General features: G+C 38.4%; 1 protein-coding gene across 2 annotated transcripts in view; it reads right to left on the bottom strand.

The window, feature by feature from the left end:
* The window catches only part of ADAMTS12 (ADAM metallopeptidase with thrombospondin type 1 motif 12), a 391,880-nt gene that overhangs the window by 361,562 nt on the left and 8,722 nt on the right, over positions 1-21,596 (bottom strand). For both annotated transcript variants that reach the window (XM_030927984.1, XM_030927985.1), the window contains exon 2: positions 18,542-18,903. In XM_030927984.1, coding sequence (XP_030783844.1) covers positions 18,542-18,903 — 362 coding nt within the window. The remainder of the gene's footprint in view (positions 1-18,541; positions 18,904-21,596) is intronic.

The following is a 21,596-nucleotide window of genomic DNA, read 5'->3' on the forward strand; positions in this document are numbered from 1 at the left end:
ACACAGCACAAGAACTTCATAAAGCATACACAAGTATCAACAGCTAAATCAATCAAGTGGAAGAAAGGATATCAGAGACTGAAGATCAACTTAATGAAATAAAGTGTGAAGACAAGATTAGAGATAAAAGAATGTAAAGGAATGAACAAAGCCTCCAAGAAATATGTGACTTTGTGAAAAGACTACGTTTGATTAATGTATCTGAAAGTGTAGGGAAGAATGGAACCAAGTTGGAAAACACGCTTCAGGATATTATCCAGGAGAACTTCCCAACCTAGCAAGGCAGGCCAACATTCAAATTCAGAAAATAGAGAGAATACCACAAAGAAACTCCTCGAGAAGAGAAACCCCAAGACACACTGCTTAGATTCACCAAGGTTGAAATGAAGGAAAAAATGTTAAGGGCAGCCAGAGAGAAAGGTTGGGTAACCCACAAAGGGAAGCCCATCAGACTAACAGTGGAACTCTTGGCAGAAACCCTACAAGCCAGAAGAGAGTGGGGGCCAATATTCAACATTCTTAAAGAATTTTCAACCCAAAATTTCATATCCAGCCAAACCAAGCTTCGTAAGTGAAGGAGAAATAAAATCCTTTACAGATAAGCAAATGCTGAGAGATTTTGTCACCACGAGGCCTGGCTTACAAGAGCTCCTGAAGGAAACACTAAATATGGAAAGGAAAAACCAGTACCAGCCACTGCAAAAACATACCAAATTGTAAAGACCATTGATGCCATGAAGAAACTGCATCAACTAATGGGCAAAATAATCAGCTAGCATCATAATGACAGGATCAAATTCACACATAACAATATTAACCTTAAATGTAAATAGGCTAAATGCCACAATTAATAGACACACACTGGCAAATTGGATAGAGTCAAGACCCAAGGGTGTGCCGTATTCAGAAGCTCACTTTCACTTGCAAGGACACAGAGGCTCAAATTATAGGGATGGAGGAATATTTAACCAAGCAAACTGAAAGGAAAAAAAAAAGCAGGGGTTATAATCCTAGTCTCTGATCAAACAGAATCTAAGCCAAGAAAGATCAAAAAAGACAAAGAAATGCATTACATAATGGTAAAGGGTTCAATGCAACAAGAACAGCTAACTATCTTAAATATATACCTGTAGGGAGACCCGTGAAACTATTGCTACGGAATAAAAGATGAAATGCTCCTGATTATTGTAAATACAAAATTGCATGCAGGATTGTGTGAAGACAATGCCAGGTTGGGCTGTCAGAATGAGCCAACAGTGCGTGATGTGCCTCCCCCTGCAGAGAACCTATGAATGGATGTGCAGTCAGGGAGGTTTCAAATCACCAAGATTCCTATCCCAGAAAAGAAGATGTTCACAACTCTGGGAATGGAATGTGACCCTTGTGGACAGCCTACAAATGGACGCATGGGGGCCGCCTGTTCATATGGATAAGACAGGGCTATAAATGCCCTCATCTTGCCACGGCTCTTCTAGGTTCTTCTAGGCCTCTTTAGGGTTAAGGCATACTCCCTTCTGAGAATTTCTGGTCTAACTGGTTGTCTAGCTTCACGTCCTGTTTCTATGAATTGTTTGTAACCAGATTTTGCTGCACCTGCTTCTGCTGATTAATATCTTGCTAATCAAAGGTTATGGAAAGATTGTGTTTCTGTTTTAAGGCTCTGTTAGAAATTACTGATACACACACTGCATTGTAAATTCTTATCTCTATATACTGTACTTCTGCATACAGATGTTATGTTAAAGAACTACTTCATCCCCATGTGACCATCTCACCTCATAATCAAACAACCATAAATCCCTCACTAACCTACCCCTACCCTCATTAAATTTAATAATAAATGCTGGTATATCCAGTACATTGGCAGCATCACAGGACCAGAAGGCAGTGACCCCCCTGGACCCAGCTTTCACTATCTTGTGTGTGTCTATTATTTCTCAACCTGCCGATACACCTGGGAATGAAGAAAGAGCCTCATTGTATTGCGGGCTGCTGGCCAGATCCTGCAATATATACCCACCCAATACAGGAGCACCTAGATTCATAAAGCAAGTTCTTAGAGACCCACAAAGAAACTTAGACCCCCATACAATAATAGTGGGAGACTTTAACACCCACTGTCAATATGAGACAGATCAATGAGACAGAGAATTAACAAGGATATTCAGGACCTGAACTCAGCTCTGGAACAAGTGGACCTAACAGACATCTACAGTACTCTCTACCCAAAATCAACAGAATATACATTCTTCGCAGCACCACATCACACTTATTTTAAAATTGACCACATAATTGGATATAAAACACTCCTCAGCAAATGTAAAAGAATAGAAATCATAACTGACAGTCTCTCAGACCACATTGCAATCAAATTAGAAGTCAGGATTAAGACACTCACTCAAAACCTCACAACTACATGGAAACTGAACAACTTGCTCATGAATGACTACTGGGCAAATAACAGAATTAAGGCATAATAAAGAACTCTTTGAAACCAATGAGAACAAAGATACAACACACCAGAATCTCTGGGACACAGCTAAAGCAGTGTTTAGAGGGAAATATGTAGCACTAAATGTTCACAGAAGAAAGCGGGAAAGATCTAAAACCGACACCTGAACATCACAATTAAAAGAACTAGAGAAGCAAGAACAAACAAATTCAAAAGCTAGCAAAAGATAAGAAATAACTAAGATCAGAGCAGAACTGAAGGAGATAGAGACACAAAAAACCCTTCAAAAAGTCAATGAATCCAGGAGCTGGTTTTTTTGAAAAGATTAACAAAATAGATAGACTGCCAGCCAGACTAATAAAGAAGAAAAGAGAGAAGAATCAAATAGACACAATAAAAGATAGTAAAAGGGATTATCACCACTGATCCCACAGAAATAGGGGAGGGATAGCATTAGGAGAAATACCTAATGTAGATGCTGGGTTGATGGGTACAGCAAACAACCATGGCACGTGTATACCTATGTAAAAATCCTGCATGTTCTGCACATGTATCCCAGAACTTAAAGTATTAAAAAAGAAAAACAAAAGTTCAGGGCCAGATGAATTCACAGCTTAATTCTATAAGACATCAAAAGAAAAATCAGTACTAATCCTACTGAAACTATTCCAAAGATTAAGAAAAAGGAAATTTTCTTTAAATCCTTCTATGAAACCAATATCACCCTGATACCAAAACCAGGAAAGGTCATAACAACAACAACAGAAACTACAAACCAATATCCCTGATGAATACAGATGCAAAAATCCTCAATACAATACTAGCAAACCAAACCCAACAGCACATCAGAAAGATAATACAGCATGAACAAGTGGGTTTCATCCCAGGGATGCAGGGATGGTTTAAAGTATGCAAGTCAATATATATGATACATCACATAAACAGAAATAAGAACAAAAGCCATATGATCACGTTGATAGATACAGAAGAAGCATTTGATAAAGTCCAGCATTTCTTTATAATAAAAACCCTCAATAAACTGGGCATATAATGGACATACCTCAAAATAACAAAAGCCATATATTACAAACCCACAGTCAATATCATACTGAATGGGGGAAAGTTGAAAGCACTCCCTCTGAGAAATGGAACAAGACAAGGATGCTCACTTTCACCACTTCCATTCAACATAGTACTGGAAGTCCTAGACAGAGCAATCAGGCAGGAGAAAGAAATAAAGGACATCCAAATTGGAAAACAGAAAGTCAAACTATTGCTGTTCATTGATGATATGATTTTATAACTAGAAAACCCTAAAGACTCCTTCAAAAGACTCCTAGATTTGATAAACGAATTCAATAAAGTATCAGGTTATAAAATCAATGTACAAATATCAGTAGCATTGCTATACACCAATAACAACCATGCTAAGAATCAAATCAAGAACTCAATCCCTTCAACAACCACTACAAAAGCAAAATACCTAGAAATATACATAACCAAGGAGATAAAAGATCTCTACAAGGAGAACTATAAAACACCACTGAAAGAAATGACACAAACAACCAGAAACACATTCCATGCTCATGGATTAGAAAAATCAATATCAGGAAAGTGACCATACTTCAAAAGTAATCTATAGATTCAATGTAATTTCTATCAAAATACCAACATCATTTTCCACAGAATTAGAAAACAATCTGAAAATTCATATAGAACCAAAGAAAGACCCTGAATATCCAAAGCAATCCTACATAAAAAGAACAAATCCGGAGGCATCACATTACCTCACTTCAAGTTACACTACAAGGCTATAGATACCAAAAGAGCATGGTATTGGTATAAAAGTAGATACATAGACCAAGGGAACAGAATAGAAAACCCAGAAATAAAGCCAAATACTTGTAGCCAACTGATCTTTGACAAAGCATACAAAAATATAAATTGGGGAACGGATACCCCATTTAATAAATGGTGCTGGGAAAACTACATCCACATGTAGAAGAATTAAACTGGATCCTTATCTCTCACCTTATACAAAAGTCAACCCAAGATGAATCAAAGACTTAAATTTAAGACCTGAAACCATAAAAGTTGTAGAAGAAAATCTAGGAAAAACTCTTCTGGACATTGGCCTATGCAAAAAAATTATGACTAGGACCCCAAAAGCAAATGCAACAAAACAAAAAAACAAACCAATAGGATCTAATTAAACTAAATGGCTTCTGCACAGCAAAATAAGTAATAATCGGAGTGAATAGACAGTCCACAGAATGAGAGACAATATTTGCTAACTATGCATCCAAAGAAGGACCAATGTCCAGAATCTACAAGGAACTCAAACAAATCAGCAAGAAAAAAAAGATAATCCCATCCAAAAGTGGGCAAATGAAATGAACAGACATTTCTCAAAAGAAGATAAACAAATGGCCAAAAACCATATGAAAAAATGCTGAACATCACTAATTATCAAAGAAATGAAAATTCAAACTACAATGAGATACTACTTTACCCCTGCAAAAGTGGCCATTATTAAAAGTCAAAAAATAAATAAATAAATGTTGGCATAGGTGTGGTAAAAGTTGTGGTGAAAGGCAATGCTTATACACTGCTGGCAGAAATGTAAATTAGCAAAACCTCTATGGAAAACAGTACGGGGATTTCCTAAAGAACTAAAAGTAGATCTACTATTTGATCCAGAAATCCCACTACTGGGTATCTGCTCAAAGGAAAAGTCATTATATAAAAGAGACAACTGAATACATGTGTTTATTGCAACAAAATCCACAATTGCAAAGACATGGAACCAACCTAAGTGTCCATTGACCAACAAATGGATAAAGAAAATGTGGTATATATACACCATGAAATACTACCCAGCCATAAAAAAATAAGAAAATAATGTCTTTTGCAGAAACTTGGATGGAGCTAAAGGCCATTATTCTAAGTGAAGTAACTCAGGAATGGAAAACCAAATACTGTATGTTCTCACTTATAGGTTGAAGCTAAGCTATGGATAATCAAAAGCATATGGGGTGGTATAATGGACTTTGGAGACTCAGAAGTGGGAGGTTGGGAGGGAGATGAGTGATAAAAAAAAAACCCACATATTGGATGGTGTATACTAGTTGGGTGATGTGTGCACTAAAATCTCAGACTTCAACACTATACAATTCATCCATGTAACTAAAAACTTTTTTATACCCCAAAAGCTATTGAAATAAATACATATATATGTATATGTATTGAAATAAATACATATATATGTGTATAAACAAAGTTTTTAAACAAAAATTATGTAGTGTTGGATGTACTGTTATATATATGTCCACAAGTTAAAAAGAATCTTCTAGATTCTTAAAGAATGTTTTATCTGCTTGTTTTATCAATTATACTAATTCAAATGTAATATGAAGTTTGATATGGTTTGGATTTGTGTCCCCACCCAAATCTCAGGTAGAATTGTAATCCCCAGTGTTGGAGGAGGGGCCTGATGGGAGGTGATTGGATCACAGGGAAAAATTTGCTCCTTGCTGGTCTCATGATCGGGAGTGAGTTCTCATGAGATTTGGTTATTTAAAAGTGTGTAGCATCTCCCCCTCCATTCTCTTTTCCTCCTTCTCTGACTGTGTAATATGTTCTTCCTTCCTCTTGACCTTCCACCACGACTAAATTTCTTGAGGCCTCCTCGGCCATGCTTTCTGTACAGCCTATGAAACTATGAGTCAATTAAACCTCTTTTCTTTATTAATTACTCAGTCACAGATAGTTCTCTTTTTTTGTTTTTTGTTTTTTTGTTTGTTTGTTTTGACAGAGTCTCACTCTGTCGCAAGGCTGGAGTGCAGTGGCACAATCTTGGCTCACTGCAGCCTCCACCTCCTGGATTCAAGCAATTCTCCTGCCTCAGACTCCTGAGTAGCTGGGACTACAGTCATGTGCTGCCACGCCGGGCTAATTTTTTTGTGTGTTTTTAGTAGAGACAGGGTTTCACCATGTTGGCCAGGATGGTCTTGATCTCCTGACCTCATGATCCGCCCACGAAGTGCGGCATTGCTATAAAGATACCTGAAAATGTGGAAGTGACATTGGAACTGGATAATAAGCAGAAGTTGGAATAGTTTGGAGGGCTCCAAAGAAGACAGGAAGATGAGGAAAAGTTTACAACTTCCAGAAGACTTGTTAAATTGCTGTGACCAAAATGCTGATAGTGATATGGACAATCCAGGCTGATAGTGATATGGAAGTCCAGGCTGAGGTGGTTGCAGATGGAGATGAGGAACTTGTTGGGGACTGGAGCAAGGGTCATTTTTGTTATATATTAGCAAACAGGTTGGAGGCATTGTGCTCCTGCCCTAGAGCTCTGTGGGGCTTTGAACTTGAGAATAATGATTTAGAGTATCTGGTGGAAGAAATTTCTGAGGAGCAAAATGTTTAAGATGTGGCCTGGTTGCTTCTAGAAACCTATGCTTATATTTGTGAGCAAAGAAATGACCTGGAACTGGAACTTATATTTAAAAGCAAGCTTGTCCAACCCATTGGCCACATGCAGCCCAGGATGGTTATGAATGTGGCCCAACACAAGTTTGTAAACTTTCTTAAACATCATGACATTTGTTTGCAAATTTTTTTAGCTCATCAGCTATTATTAGTGTCAGTGTATTTTATGTGTAGCCCAAGACAATTATTCTTCTTCCAATGTGGCCCAGAGAAGCCAAAATATAGAACACCTCTTTCTAAAAGGAAAGCAGACTGTAAAAGTTTGGAAAATTTGCAGCCTGGCCATGTGGCAGAAAATAAAAACCCACTTTCTGAGGAGGAATTCAAACTAGCTGTAGAAATTTGTATAAGCAAAGAGGAGCTGAATGTTAATAGTCAAGACAATGAGGAAAATGCCTCAAAAGCATTCTAGAGACCTTTGCAGCAGCTGCTCCCATCACAGACCCAGAGGTTGAGGAGAAAATAATGGGCCAGGCCCAGGGCTCTACTGCCCTGTGCAACCTTGGGACACTGCTCCCTGTGTCCCAGCCACTCCAGCTCCAGCCATGGCTAAAAGGGTCCCAGACATATTTCAGGCCACTGCTCCAGAGGGTGCAAGCTGTAAGCCTCGGTGGATTCCACATAGTGTTATGCCTGCAGGTGCGTACAGGTCAAGAGTTGAGGACCGGGGCCTCCACCTAGACTTCAGAGTATGTATGAAAATGCCTGGATGTCCAGGAAGAAGTCTGCTGCAGGGGTGGAGCCCTCATGGAGACCCTCTCCTAGGGCACTGCAGAGGAGAAATGTGTGGTTGAAACCCCTACACAGGCTCCCCACCAGGGCACTGACTAGAGGAGCTCTGAGAAAAGGAATACCATCTTCCAAATCCCATAATGATAGAGCCACTGCCAGCTTGAATCATGCACCAAAAAAAGCTATGGGCACTCAACTGAGCTTGTGGAAGTGGCCCTAGGGGGCTGTACCCTGCAGTGCCACAAAAGCAGAGATTCCCAAGGCCTTGGGAGCCCACCCCTTGCATCAGTGTGGCCTGAATGTAAGACATAAAGTCAAAGAAGATTATTTCAGAGCTTTAAGATTTAATGACTACCCTAATGGATTTTGAACTTGCACTGGGGCCTATAGCCCATTTGTTCTGGTTGATTTCTTACTTCTGGAACATATGTTTTTACCCAATTTCTGTACCTCTGTATCTTGGAAGTAACTGACTTGTTTTTTATTTCACAGGCTCACAGGCAGAAGGGACATGCTTTGTCTCAGATGAGACTTTGGACTGTGGACTTTGAGTTAATGCTGAAATGAGTTAAGACTTGTGAAATTGTTGAGAAAGGGTGACAGTATTTTGCAATGTGGGAATAATGTGATATTTAGGAGAGGCCAGGGTGAAATTATATGGTTTGGATTTGTGTCCCTGTCCAAATCCCATAGCAAATTGTAATCCCCAGTTGTGGTGGAGGAGACTGATGGGAGGTGATTGGCTCATGGGGACAGATTTCCCCCTTGTTGTTCTTGTGATAGTGAGTGAGTTCTCATGACATCTGATTGTTTAAAAGTGTGTAGTGCCTACCCCTTCATTCTCTCTTCCTCCTTCTCTGGCTATGTAAGATGTGCCTCCTTCCCCTTTGCCTTCTGCCATGACTGTAAGTTTTCTGAGGTCTCCAAGTCATGCTTCTTGTACAGCCTATGGAACTGTAAGCCAGTTAAATCTCTTTTCTTTATAAATCACCCAGTCTGAGGTAGTTCTTTATAGCTATGTGACAATGAACTAACAAGAAGGTTAAAGTAAAATTTACCCCCCACAAAAGATATGAGAACAATGAAGAAATCAATACATAAATTTAACAACTTAGATAAAATAAACTAATTCCTCAATAAACACAAACTACCACAACTTACTCAAAATGAAATAGAAAATTTGAATAGCTCTATTAAGAATTATATTAAGAATATAAAATTCGTAACTTTTAAAAACTCCCAAAAAGGAAATCTCTAGGCCCAGATAGTTTCAATACAAATTCTACCAAACATTTAAAGATAACTAACATAAATTCTAGGCAACCTCTTCCAGAAAACAGAAGATAAGCAAACACTACCCAAATCATTTTATAAAGCTAATATTAACCCGATACCAAAATCAGATACAAACAGTACGGAAAAGAAAGGAAAACTACAAAAGAATATCCTTCATAAACACAGATGCAAAAATCCTTTTAAAAATATTAGCAAATAGAATTTAGTGATATACAAAAAGAATTGTACATCACAACCAAGTTGGATTATTTCCAAAGATGCAAAGCTGTTTCAGTATCTGAAAAATGAGCCAATGCCACCTTAGGTAACTAGAGAAAAAAAAAGAGCAAATTAGATTCATTGAGAAAAAAATAAATAGTAAAAATTAGAGCAGAAATCAATGAAATTAAAGGTAGAAAAAACAATAACACCAAACGCTAATTATCTTAAAAGATCAATAAAATAAGTAAGCCTTGAGTTAGGCTAAGAAAAAAAGAAAAAGGAAACAAATTCCCAATACCAGAAATGAAAGATGGGGTATCACTACAGATTCCATGGACATTAAATATTGCCCACTCTCAGGTAGTTCTCTATAGCAATGTTAGAACAAACATTTCTCACATGTTCATTATGTGAGAAATATTATAGAATATTATATTATATTAGAGAATAAAGAATAAAGGAATATTATGAACAACTATATGCCCCAATATTTGGTAATCTAGATGAAATGAAACAATTTCTTGAATGACACAATCTTTCAAAACACAGACAAGAAAAAATAGGCAATGTAAATAGGTCTGTATCTATTTTAAAAATTGAATCAATAATTAACAACCCTCCAAAAGTAAAATCATCAGGCCCAGATAGGTTCACTGGTGAACTCTACCAAACATTTAAAGAAATTACGTCAATTTTCTGAAATATCTCTCAGAAGACAGAAGCAGAGCGAATTCTTCCTAACTTATTCCATGAGGCCATCAACACCAAAACCAAAGTCATTACAAGAAAAGAAAACTACAGACCAATTTCTCTGATAAACATAGATGCAAAACCCCTCAAGCAAATTGAATGCAACAATGTATAACAAGACATTTTTTCTGCTCCCTGTGTCCTCACCACTCCAGCTCCGGCCATGGCTAAAAGGGACCCAGACATATTTCAGGCAGGACACACCATATAACACAATCAAGCAGGATTTATCCCAGGTATTCAAGGCTAGTCCAACATTCAAAAATTGATTAATGTAATCCATGACATTGACAGGCTAAAGAAAAAAAATTACATGATCATACCAATAGATGGAGAAAAAATAGTTAACAAAATCCAACATCCATTTATCATAACATATCCCAGTAAAATAGGAACAGAGACAAACTTCTTCAATTTAAAAAAGAATATCTTTTCATACTTATGAGAAACTAGAAGCTTTCCCACTAAGATCAAGAGTAAGGCAAAGATATACTCTCTCACCACTCCTTTTTTATATCATATCGAAAGTCCTAGGTAATACAATAAAACAAGAAAAGGAAATATGAGATACACTAACTGCAAAGGAGTAAATAATACTTTGTTCACAGATGACATGAATGCTGTGTAGATTAAAAAATAACAATAATAACAACAACAACAAAAAAACTCCAGAAACTAACAGGCCATTATAGCATGTGATTGTACCCAGCCTTCAAGGACACAAGATTGATGAAGTGAGTTGTTTTACTATATACCAGCAATGAACAAGAAGTATTTAAAATTAAAAACATAATACCATGTACATTACCATTCTCCAAAAATTAAATACTTAGGTATACATCTAACAAAATATGTACAAGGTCTATATGAGCGAAAATACAAAATTCTGATGAAGGAAATAAAAGAAGAAATAACTAAATGAAGAGATATTCCATGCTCATGAATAGGAAGACTCAATATTATCAACATGTTAGTTCTTTCCACCTTAATCTATAGACTCAATGCAATCCCAGCCAAAATCTCAGCAATTTACTTTGTGGATATTCACAAAATGATTCTAAAATTTATATGGAGAGGCAAAACACACAGAATAGCCAATACAATATGGAAGGAGAAGTGGAGAACTGACACTATCGGACTTCAAGATTTACATTAAAGGTATAATAATCAAGACCACATGGTATTAGTCAAAGAATAAACAAATAGATAATGAAACAGAATAAAGAGCCCAGAAATAGACCAACATAAATATAATCAACTTATCTTTGACAAAGGGGCAAAGGCAATGTAATGAAGTAAAGACAGGCTTTTCAACAAATGGTGCTGAACAAATGAACATTCACATGCAAAAATAATCTAGACACCCTTTGGGAAAACTAACTCAATAAATCTTATATTCTTCAAGAAAATTAATGCAAAATGGATGACAGAGTTAAATGTAGAACACAAAACTATAAAACTCTTAGCGATAATATAGGAGAAAAATCTAGATAACCTTGTGTCCATCAATGACTCTTTAGATACAACATCAAAGGAATTACCCATAAAAGAAAAAATTGATAAGCTGAACTTTATTAAACTTGAAAATGTCTGCTCTGTGAAACACACCATCTAGGGAATGAAAAGACAAGTCATATACTGGGAGAAAATATTTGCAAAATACATCTGATAAATCAACTGCTGTCAAAATATATAAAGAACTCTTAATACTCAACAATAAGGAAATTAACAAACTGATTAAAAACTAGAACAAAGACCTTAACAGGAACCTCACTGAAGAAGACATGCAGATGACAGGCATATAAAATGATATTCCACATCATACGCATTTCCATGGTGAAGAAAATGCAAATTAAAACAAAAATGAGATACCACATCTATTGGAATGGTCAAAATCCAGAACACTGACAATACCAAATGCTAGCAAAGATATGGCGCAATAGGAACTCTCCTTTGTTGCTGGTGAGAATGCAAAATAGTGCAGCCATTTTGGAAGACAATTTGGCTGCTTCTTACATGACTAAACATATTCTTACCACACAATCCAGCAGTAACACTTCTTGGTATTTACCTAAATGAGTTGAAAACTCTTGTCCACACAGAAATCTGCACAAGGATATTAATAGCAGTATTATCAATAACTGCCAAAACTTAAAAGCAATGAAGATGTCTTTCAGTGGGTGAATGAATACATACACTGTACATCCAGATAATAAAATATTATTCAGCACTAAAAAGAAATGAGCTTTCAAGCCATAAAAAAAACATGAGGGAGCCAGGCGTGGTGGCTCACGCCTGTAATCCCAGCACTTTGGGAGGCCGAGGTGGGCGAATCACGCGGTCAGGAGACTGAGACCATCCTGACCAACATGGTGAAACCCCGTCTCTACTACGAATACAAAAATTAGCTGGGCATTGTGGCGCATGCCTGTAATCCTGGCTACTCGGGAGGCTGAGGCAGGAGAATTGCTTGAACCAGGGAGTTGGAGGTTGCAGTGAGCCAAGATCATGCCACTGCACTCCAGTCTAGTGACAGAGCGAGATATATTACTAAGTGAAAAAAGCCAATCTGAAAAGGCTACATACTGTATGCTTACAACTATATGACATTCTAGAAAATGCAAAACTAAAAAGATCAGTGGTTTCCAGGGGTAGGAGAGTGGAGAAATGAACAGGTGGAGCACAGAAAATTTTCAGGGCAGTGAAAATATTCTATATAAGAATATAATGGTGGATATATGTCATTTTAAATTGGTCCAAACCTATAGAATGTACAACACCAAGAGTAAACTCTAATGTAAACAATAAAGTTTAGGTGATAATGATGTGTTGACATATATTCATCAATTGTAACAAAGGTACTACTCTAGTGGGGGATGCTGATAATGGGAGAAACTATGTATGTGTAGGAGCAGGGAGATTATGAGATATCTCTTTACTTTCCTCTCAATTTTGGTATAAACCTAACACTGCTATTAAAAAATAAAGACTTTTTTAAAAAAATGAATCAATGCAGTCCATCACATTAATAGGCTAAAGAAGAAAAGTCACATGAGCATATCAACTGATGCAGAAAAAGCATTTTACAAAAAAAGGTCTCAGAAAACTTCCTTGACTTAATAGAAAACATCTATAAAAACAAAACAAAACAGATACTTAACATAAACAAGATACTTAACAAAAGTCTGAATGCCTTCTCCCTAAGACTGGAGAAAAGGCAAGAGATGTTGCTCTCCCCATTCTTATTCAATATAGTGCTCAAAATTCTAGCCAATGTAATAAAGCAAGAAAAGAAAATTGAAAGGGATATGAAGAGAAAAGAAGAAATAAAACTGCCCCATTGGCAAATGACATTATTGTATACATAGAAAATCCCAAAGAATCTTCAAAAAAACCATCTTAGAGCTAATAAGAGAGTTTAACAAATTCACAGTATACAAAGTAAACATACAAAAATTAATTATGTGTTTACATACTAGCAATAAGCACATGAATACTAAAATTAAAAATATAAGGACTTAGAAAATGAGACATTTAGGTGTAAATCTAACAAAACACATATAGAGCTAGGATGTTGAAAGCTACACAACACTGATGGAAAAAAATCAAAGAAGATCTAAATAAATCAAGACACATACCATGTTCATGGATCGCAAAACTTGACATAGCAAAGACATCGATTCTTCCCAAACTAATATAGAGATTTAATACAATTCCTATTAAAATCCTAGCAAGATTTTGTAGACAAGATTATTACAAAATTTGTATGGAAGGAGAGAGAAACTAGAATTACTAAAATAATTTTGAAAAAGTGGACTAAAATGGGAGGAATCAGTCTACCTGATTTCAAGACTAATTATACAGCTACAGTTATGAAGACTGTGTGCTATTGATGGAACAGAACCTAAAACTCAGAAAGAGACTCACAAAAATACATCCAGCTAATTTTTTACAAAAGTGCAAAAGCAACTTAATGAAAGAAAAACAGACTTTTAACAAATGGTGCTGGAACAATCAGACATCCATAGGCAAACAACAAAGCAAGAAAGGAAGGAAGAGAGAAAAGAATGGAGGAGGGGAGGGAGGAGAACCTCTAAGTCTCATACCTCATATAAAAATTAACTCAAAATAGATTACAGACTTAAATATAAAATATAAATATGAGGTAATGGCAGCAGGAGAGAAATGGGTACAGTTATAAAATGATAACATGAGGGATTCTTGTGATGGAAAAGTGTGTCATCTTGACATCAATGTTAAAATCCTGGCTGTGATACTGTACAGTTATGTTGCAAGATGTTGCCATCAGAGGAAACTGGGTAGAGGATATATACCAATACCTCTTTGAATTAGTTCTTACAACTGTTATGAATCTACAACTATTTTCAAAACAAAAAGTTTAGCATAAAAATACTAAGAAACACCTCTCAAAAGTTTAATCCATATTTGAGTTTAAAACAAGAAAGGAAATCTCAATGCACCTAAAGAGAAAGGCAAACTTAAGGACAGAGAGTACATGGAAGTTAAAGCTGGATGGCCCTTGAGAGATCCATGACCAGCTATTCAGATTAAGAATTAGAATTTAATTTCCCAGCAGGGGCTGGAATGAGAGTTTTTGATAGAGCCAAGAACTGTATTCGCTTTAATAAAGCCTGAGCTAAGAAATGTTATGAACAGGAATTAAATAATGTGCTGTAAACAGAAATTAAAATTATTAGTTTAACGATCCAGGTACACAGTCCAGAGGATAAGGGCTTGGCAGAATTAGAATGCCTCATGAAAAATCAGAACCCCAATCCTGTCTTATGCATGAGGGTAGATATTTTGCACTATCCTTCCAGTGCAGACATCTAAACTAAAACACTAACAACAAATTCACTTGGAACCAATCCTGTAGTGCCCCTGGCAACAGCAAAACCAAAATGACCCCCACTGTGATACTCACTCCTGAGGATAAATTCAGAGTCTAGCTGATTAAAGAACACAGTTCCTCCATCAAAAAGCTGAGAATGGAACAAATCAACTAAACTGTCAAAATAAACAAATTCCACAATGCCAATGTTGTGAAAGTGTTGACGGGGGAAGGGTAGTGAAAATGGTAGAGATGACAGAGGAGAGCTGCTGAGCTGAGACATGGGCTGACTTGGTCTGGGAGCAGCCTCAAAGAGGACAAGGGCTGGAGCCATGCTAGAGTACATTAAATGGAGGAAGGAGGTTGTCCCACAACTTCCCATAGGTAGCTTTTCTAGGGTCCTCAGTATGAAATCATCTTGAGTCTGCTCCAGAGGAGACTAAATGAGCCTCAAATCGTAGACAACTCCAAGAGAACACAGTCTCCAACATCGCATTCAGATGACCACATCTGAAACAAAGAAAGCCAGGTTTGCACCTCAGGAATGACAAGCAGATGCCCTGGTCCACATGAAAGTGTTTCCTTCCTAAGAAGGACTTCCCAAATGCTACTTCTGCCCCTAGAAGTGGAGAAGAGCTTACAGCCAGCAGATCCTAGGTCTGCCATCCTGTGAATTTGAATGTAGGGCCATACTTGGGTGAGAGAACAACTACACTGGATGTCACACCCTAGACACATGATCAGAAGTCAGACACAAGTCCAACCACTATTCTTTTGACTAGGACCACTCTAGGTGGATACTGGCAAATTTGGCACACAAGCAAATGAACTTGAATCCAGTCAAATAGTGCACACACAGAAAGGAAAGAAACTCATTTGACTTTGGGTTTTGTAACCATCCATTTTTTTCTTTTTTTTTTGTAACCATCCATTAAACATCCAATTACGTGTAAAAGATTCCAAAATAATCCTCCAAGTAGAAGGTTTCTTCTGGGAAAATCGTTCACTGATCTGGATGTGAAAGTTTCCCATCATCTTAACTAACATTTTGTGCTTCTGAACTTCATATGAATCTGAAATTTGCATCTGAAAATGCCTACATGGTAGTACTCCTGCTCCTTGGGGACATTTGAAATTGAAAGGGTCCTAGTATTCCATTCCCAAGTCTGGGAAAATGCTAAACAACATGCAATTTCCTTTAGAAAGCACAAGATGAAAGTGGGGAGCAATTTACAGCAGTGGTTTCACCCCTGGTTGCTCATTATCATCACCTGGGGAGATCTGGTACTTCAGAGTAATATTGGCCAATACCACCCGTTAACGCCCACTTATGCTAATCCAGTGGTTGGCAACATTGACTGCACTTTAGAATCTCCTGAGGAGCTTTAAAAAATGCTGATGCCTGGACTCTTTCCTCAGACCAATGAAATCAAAACATCTAGGCTGTGAGGTTGGGGCATGGGTCCATTTTTAAAGCTAGACAGCTAGTCTTAATGTTGAGCCAGGGTTAAGAATGACTACTCTAGTTCAGGGCTTCTCAAACTTCAGTGGGCATCAGAATCTCCTGGAGAGCTAATTAAAACAAAGGTTTCAGACAGGCAAATCTATAGAGATCAAATATAGATTAGCGGTTCCCTAGGACTGGAGGAATGGGGGAATGGGTAAGTGACTGCTGAGGGATATAGGTTTCTTTGTGGGCTAACGAAAATATGCTAAAATTTATGGTGATGGTTGCACAACTCTGAATACATTTAAAGCCACTGAGCTGTAAACTTTAAGTGGGTTAACTGTATGTATGTGAATTATATCTCAATAAAGCAGCTAAACACACACAGAGAGATTTTTGTCCATTCCCCAGAGATTCCAACACACTAGGTCTGAAGTGAAGCCCAGGGGTTCGTCTTTGTAATGAGCTCCCATTCAATGTGATGTTGATTCTGCAGGTCCACAGACCATACTGCTCCATCCCATGGAAGCATGCTGATGTTTAATGAGCATGATAATGTTCATCATCAGGGGCTCTTTCTTCAGTTCTGGCCATAGAGGATTGGGTGCCATGATGCTTCCAGGGTTGTCTCACAGGAATGAGAGCCAGGATTGCAAAGGGGAGATGTGATATGAGTCTAGAGCAAGCCTAGAGGATGACAGCCATGGAACTGGGAAATGTTCTGCAGCTCAACAAAGCCCCTGATGAGGCCCAGAGAGAAGAGGAAAAGAAAAATAGAAAACCATTAACCATTCTTGATTTTGTGCTATGATCTAATTAGGGGGAAATGATAAATACCTAATATGAAAATCCAAATTTACAGAAAGAGGCAAAGCAAGACTTTCCATTTATTGTATAAAGCAATTCATCCCCAGAGGTCCTCTGGAAAACTTAAACCGCTGGATAATGTTTTACTGAATTTTCTCACAGTATTCTGGCAAAGTCAAACTCTAGAAATACAAGATAAATGCAGCCCTAAATTACAAAGTACAGAAATTCTTAGCAAAATGGTAGTAACAATGGGAGGATTTGGAACAAGTGCCTTTTGCAGGAATGCCAGTGCCACTAGAAATTTTGCTTAGCAAACCAACCCTGGCACAGGGGCCAAAGCTGAAAACATGGACTCCTCCAAAACCACCTTCAGGACTCTGGGATTCCTTCCCCTGCAGTCACTCACTCCCTAAACACACATCTCAAAAAATCTCAACAGAATTCCTGAGCATTGTTTGCCCTGCAGTTGCTGGTGGGCTGTCACTATTGGCTGCATTTTGAGATACAGCGTATAACGGTAGAAAGATCGAACCCAAGGTAACTTGCACAGTGGATTTATTCAATATCTCCAAGCTGCCTCATCTGCTAAAACGAGGCAAAGAGGACAATGAACATAAATCACATAGTAAACCACATAGTCCAGTGCTTGGTATATTCAAATAATATAACAGCAGCAGCCAATATTCATCGAGTGTTTATTGTTTATTAAACACTTCACAATACTCTATTAAAAGTGTCGGCAAACTTTTTCTGAAAGATCAGACAGCAAATATTGTGCAGTTCCTCAGCCATACAGTAACTACCCCAACTACTCAGCTCTGTTTTTGCAGTTCAAAAACAGCCATAGACAATCTGTAAACACACAGCATATCTGCCTTTCAATAAAACTTTATTTATAAAAACAAGAGGCAGGCCAGATTTGGCCTATGGTTCATAGTTTGCCAAACCTTGCTCCATGAGGTAGATACTACTATTATCTCCATTTTACAGATGAGAAAACAGAGGCACAAAGGGATCAATTGACTGCCTGAGGTTCCCTCATGAAGTCTGATTATGAAGCACACAGAGTCAACTATTACATCACAGCAGCTGCTATCACCATCATTATTCATAACATTCTCACTCAGTTCAAATTTAAGTTCTGTTCGTTCAAAATATGCTGTTCAGCCCATCAGTCAACAATACCTTCAGAGCTGCCTCGGAGGCTGAAGACCAAACTCAAATCCTCCCTCTTCTTCCTCCTCCAACCCCGCCCTGATGTTCCTGGTTGGAGTTCTGTCTGCCTCCTCTGAACCCTCAGTGCCCTTACTCTTTGTACCTCTCAATTCAATCTCTTTTATTTATTAAACACGTTCTCGCCAACCCCTTTGGAGGCCAGGATCATCACCTGACAGGGGCTCAACTCCCCTATGTCAGTGCATCTATGAACTTGTTGGTAGTAGGTCTACTGGCTGAGACTCTAGGGGCTGGAGCAGAGGAAGGAGATGCCAGAGCTTGCACTCACCAGTCCATAGCAGGCACTGAGGGCTGCTGTCCCAACTCTGGTGCCCTGCTGTAGAACCGTGCCACTGAGATGGCAGAGCGGGGCAGAGGAAGCCATCATCTTAACTCGGGAGAGGTTCCCATATCTCTTCTCCATGATGTAGCTATTGGAAAGAAATCCTCGATTGACCGTCAAGTTAAAAAACAGGTCCTTCTCCTCGTGAGAAATTCTGTAGTACACCCAGTTCTCTGAGCCATCCAAATCTCTCCTCCTCCTGCTGCTCGTGATGGGATAGTGCAAGCCATATGACAAAAAATGCCCACTGGCGTCTACTCGGACTGGACCCACCACGTGGTATTCTGGCAGGCCCTTGATAAAATGCTCTGAAAGAAAAAGAGAAATGAAAGAACAGTGAGAGAGACTGGTAGTAAGGCAAAGCCACTTTTGTTTGGAACTTGGATGCTAGCTTTCTTCTTTTTTCTTTTTTTTTTTTTTTGAAATGAAGTTTCACTCTTGTTGCCTAGGCTGGAGTGCAATGGCACGATCCGGGCTCACTGCAACCTTCTCCTCATGGGTTCAAGCGATTCTCCTGCCTCAGCCTGCCGAGTAGCTGGGATTATAAGCATGTGCCACAATGCCTGGCTAATTTTGTATCTTTTTTAGTAGAGACGGGGTTTCTCCATGTTGGTCAGGCTGCTCTCGAACTCCTCAGGTGATCCACCTGCCTCGCCCTTCCAAAGTGCTGGGATTACAGGTGTGAGCCACCATACCCGGCTGCTAGCTTTTTAATTATACAATCCCACTGTTGAATTGAAGTTTAGAGATCCTTTCCATCATACAAATACTGTTAACATTAAATTCCCAGAACAATTTAAATTTACCTGGTGCCTCCTCCTCAGTGACATGATATCAGGTGTTTTACCAGAGACAAATTAAGATGGGAATTAATCCGTGATGGGCACTGTTAGAAAAGGGGCAAGGTCTGCATGAGGAACAGGAATCTTTCAAGTCTAGAGTTCAGTAAGACAAATTACAGGGCTTCACTGTGGATTATAAGGTGCTTCAATACATCAAGAACTTCCTGTTAAAGTCAGATTAGAGGGAAAAAAACAAAATCATGGCGAACTCATCATATGCACGCTGATCACACCAATTACAGCATAAGAGTGTTCCATAATGTAGCAAAGAGTGCACAAAAGAAGCTGGATTTTAAAAAAATGTTTACCAAATGCATATAATAAGGGGATCTATCAGGATCCGAGGCATTGGCTCAAAACATAAAAACTGCCACTTTAAAAATGCAAGACTGGAACACTTGCTCCTTCCCCACACGAGAACACATACACATTGTGACCTACTCAAATTTGCCTCCCTACCACTACCTCCTTATTTTGATGTTTGAGAATAACAAAGGATCTACCTAGCAGAGAATTTATCATCACTCTGGATTATAGACTTCTTTTTTTTGTTTGGTTTTGTTTTGCTTTGTATTGTTTTCTGAGATGGAGTTTTGCACTTGTTGCCTAGGCTGGAGTGCAATGGCATGATCTCAGCTCACCGCAACCTCCGCCTCCCAGGTTCAGGCAATTCTCCTACCTCAGCCTCCTAAGTAGCCGGGATTACAGGTATGCGCCACCACACCCGGCTAATTTTGTATTTTTCATAGAGACGACGCCATGTTGACCAGGCTGGTCTTGAACTCCTGACCTCAGGTGATCCACCCACCTCGGCCTCCCAAAACCATTAACCATTTAGTAAGATAAACTAATATGTTGCTAAAAAAAAAAAAAAAAAAAAAAAAAAAAAAAAAAAAAAAAAAAAAATTCTACTTGTCACTTCTCAGTTGTAGTTTTGCACTTTGTAACTTGCTTTACTTTGCTCATATAACTTCTCCAACTAGAATGTATTTTGCATTCTATCAAAATCCTGTTTAAGCATTCAAGTCTCAACTCAAATCCTTCCTCTTTATTCTCCTAGTGTCCCTGGCTAAACTTCTCTCACCTTTCCCTGAACCCTCATGCCCTTACTTTCTGTACCTCCCAGAATGACTTTATTTTATATTGCCTTTTATTATACAATTTATCCCCAAAACTGCCAGAATCTTACACATCACAGGTGCTCAGTTCTTATGTGTTGATGTATCAGTAAACACTATCGCAGCTGGTTAATTAAAATAACTGGACTTGATGGGCTACAATTATAAAAGAGCTTTTTTTTTTTTTTTTTTTTCTTCCAGGCAACTACCTCCAAACCCTTTGTGGAATCATTCTTGTCTGCCTTGGATTAAATATGGGGCAGAACACAGAGTTTTCACTATCAGGCACTAGCAAATGGTCTCCATTTTTAGGCATAAAAAGCCCGGCTCCATTATTTCCGACTGCAGCAGCTAGGCACAACAGACCACACGGCAACATGGGCAAATCTTCACAGCAATGCTCCATGAAAAACAAGAAATAAAACAAGCTAATGCAGAGCTATTTACATTCACGGAAAATACACACACATGAAAACAATAATACAAAGTTTTCCAGAACACATTGGAACAAGAAATACATACGGAACCCATTAAAATGGTTTTCCATGGGGAAGAATTAGAGTAGGGAGTGGGAACAGAAATGCACAAATATATATATGAAAAAAAGCTTTGTCGCAAATTCATGACACTAGTGTGCCATGAACTGAAGTGTATAACTGACTCAGTCCTCTCTCCTGCCCACTCGCTCCCTAAGAAATGTCTGCTCCAATCTAGTATTGGAGGACCTTTCAAGTCTAGACCTACCAAAGAGAGAAACTGTGGGTGGGTGAGGCGGATGCTCTTATAGTATTTCCCTCTGGCTGCTCTTCTCCTCTGCTACTCACAGTGATGCTTCTGGCTCCTCCAGGGCTCGAACAGGGAAGGGAGTTAGGGGCAGAAAATATCTTATTCAGCTGGGTATATAGCAACAGTATCATCTAGCAATGGTGCCCTGTATGTAGCCAGTGTCCACAGGCTGACTGGCCCCTTCTATTAAGAGAAGCTCTGTGGCCACTGGGAAACCTCTGCTCCCTTCAGGTCCCTCAGTGTGGATAATTCCTC

The sequence above is a fragment of the Rhinopithecus roxellana genome, chromosome 3 (assembly GCF_007565055.1).
Source record: "Rhinopithecus roxellana isolate Shanxi Qingling chromosome 3, ASM756505v1, whole genome shotgun sequence".
In the NCBI taxonomy this organism is placed as follows: Eukaryota; Metazoa; Chordata; class Mammalia; order Primates; family Cercopithecidae; genus Rhinopithecus; species Rhinopithecus roxellana.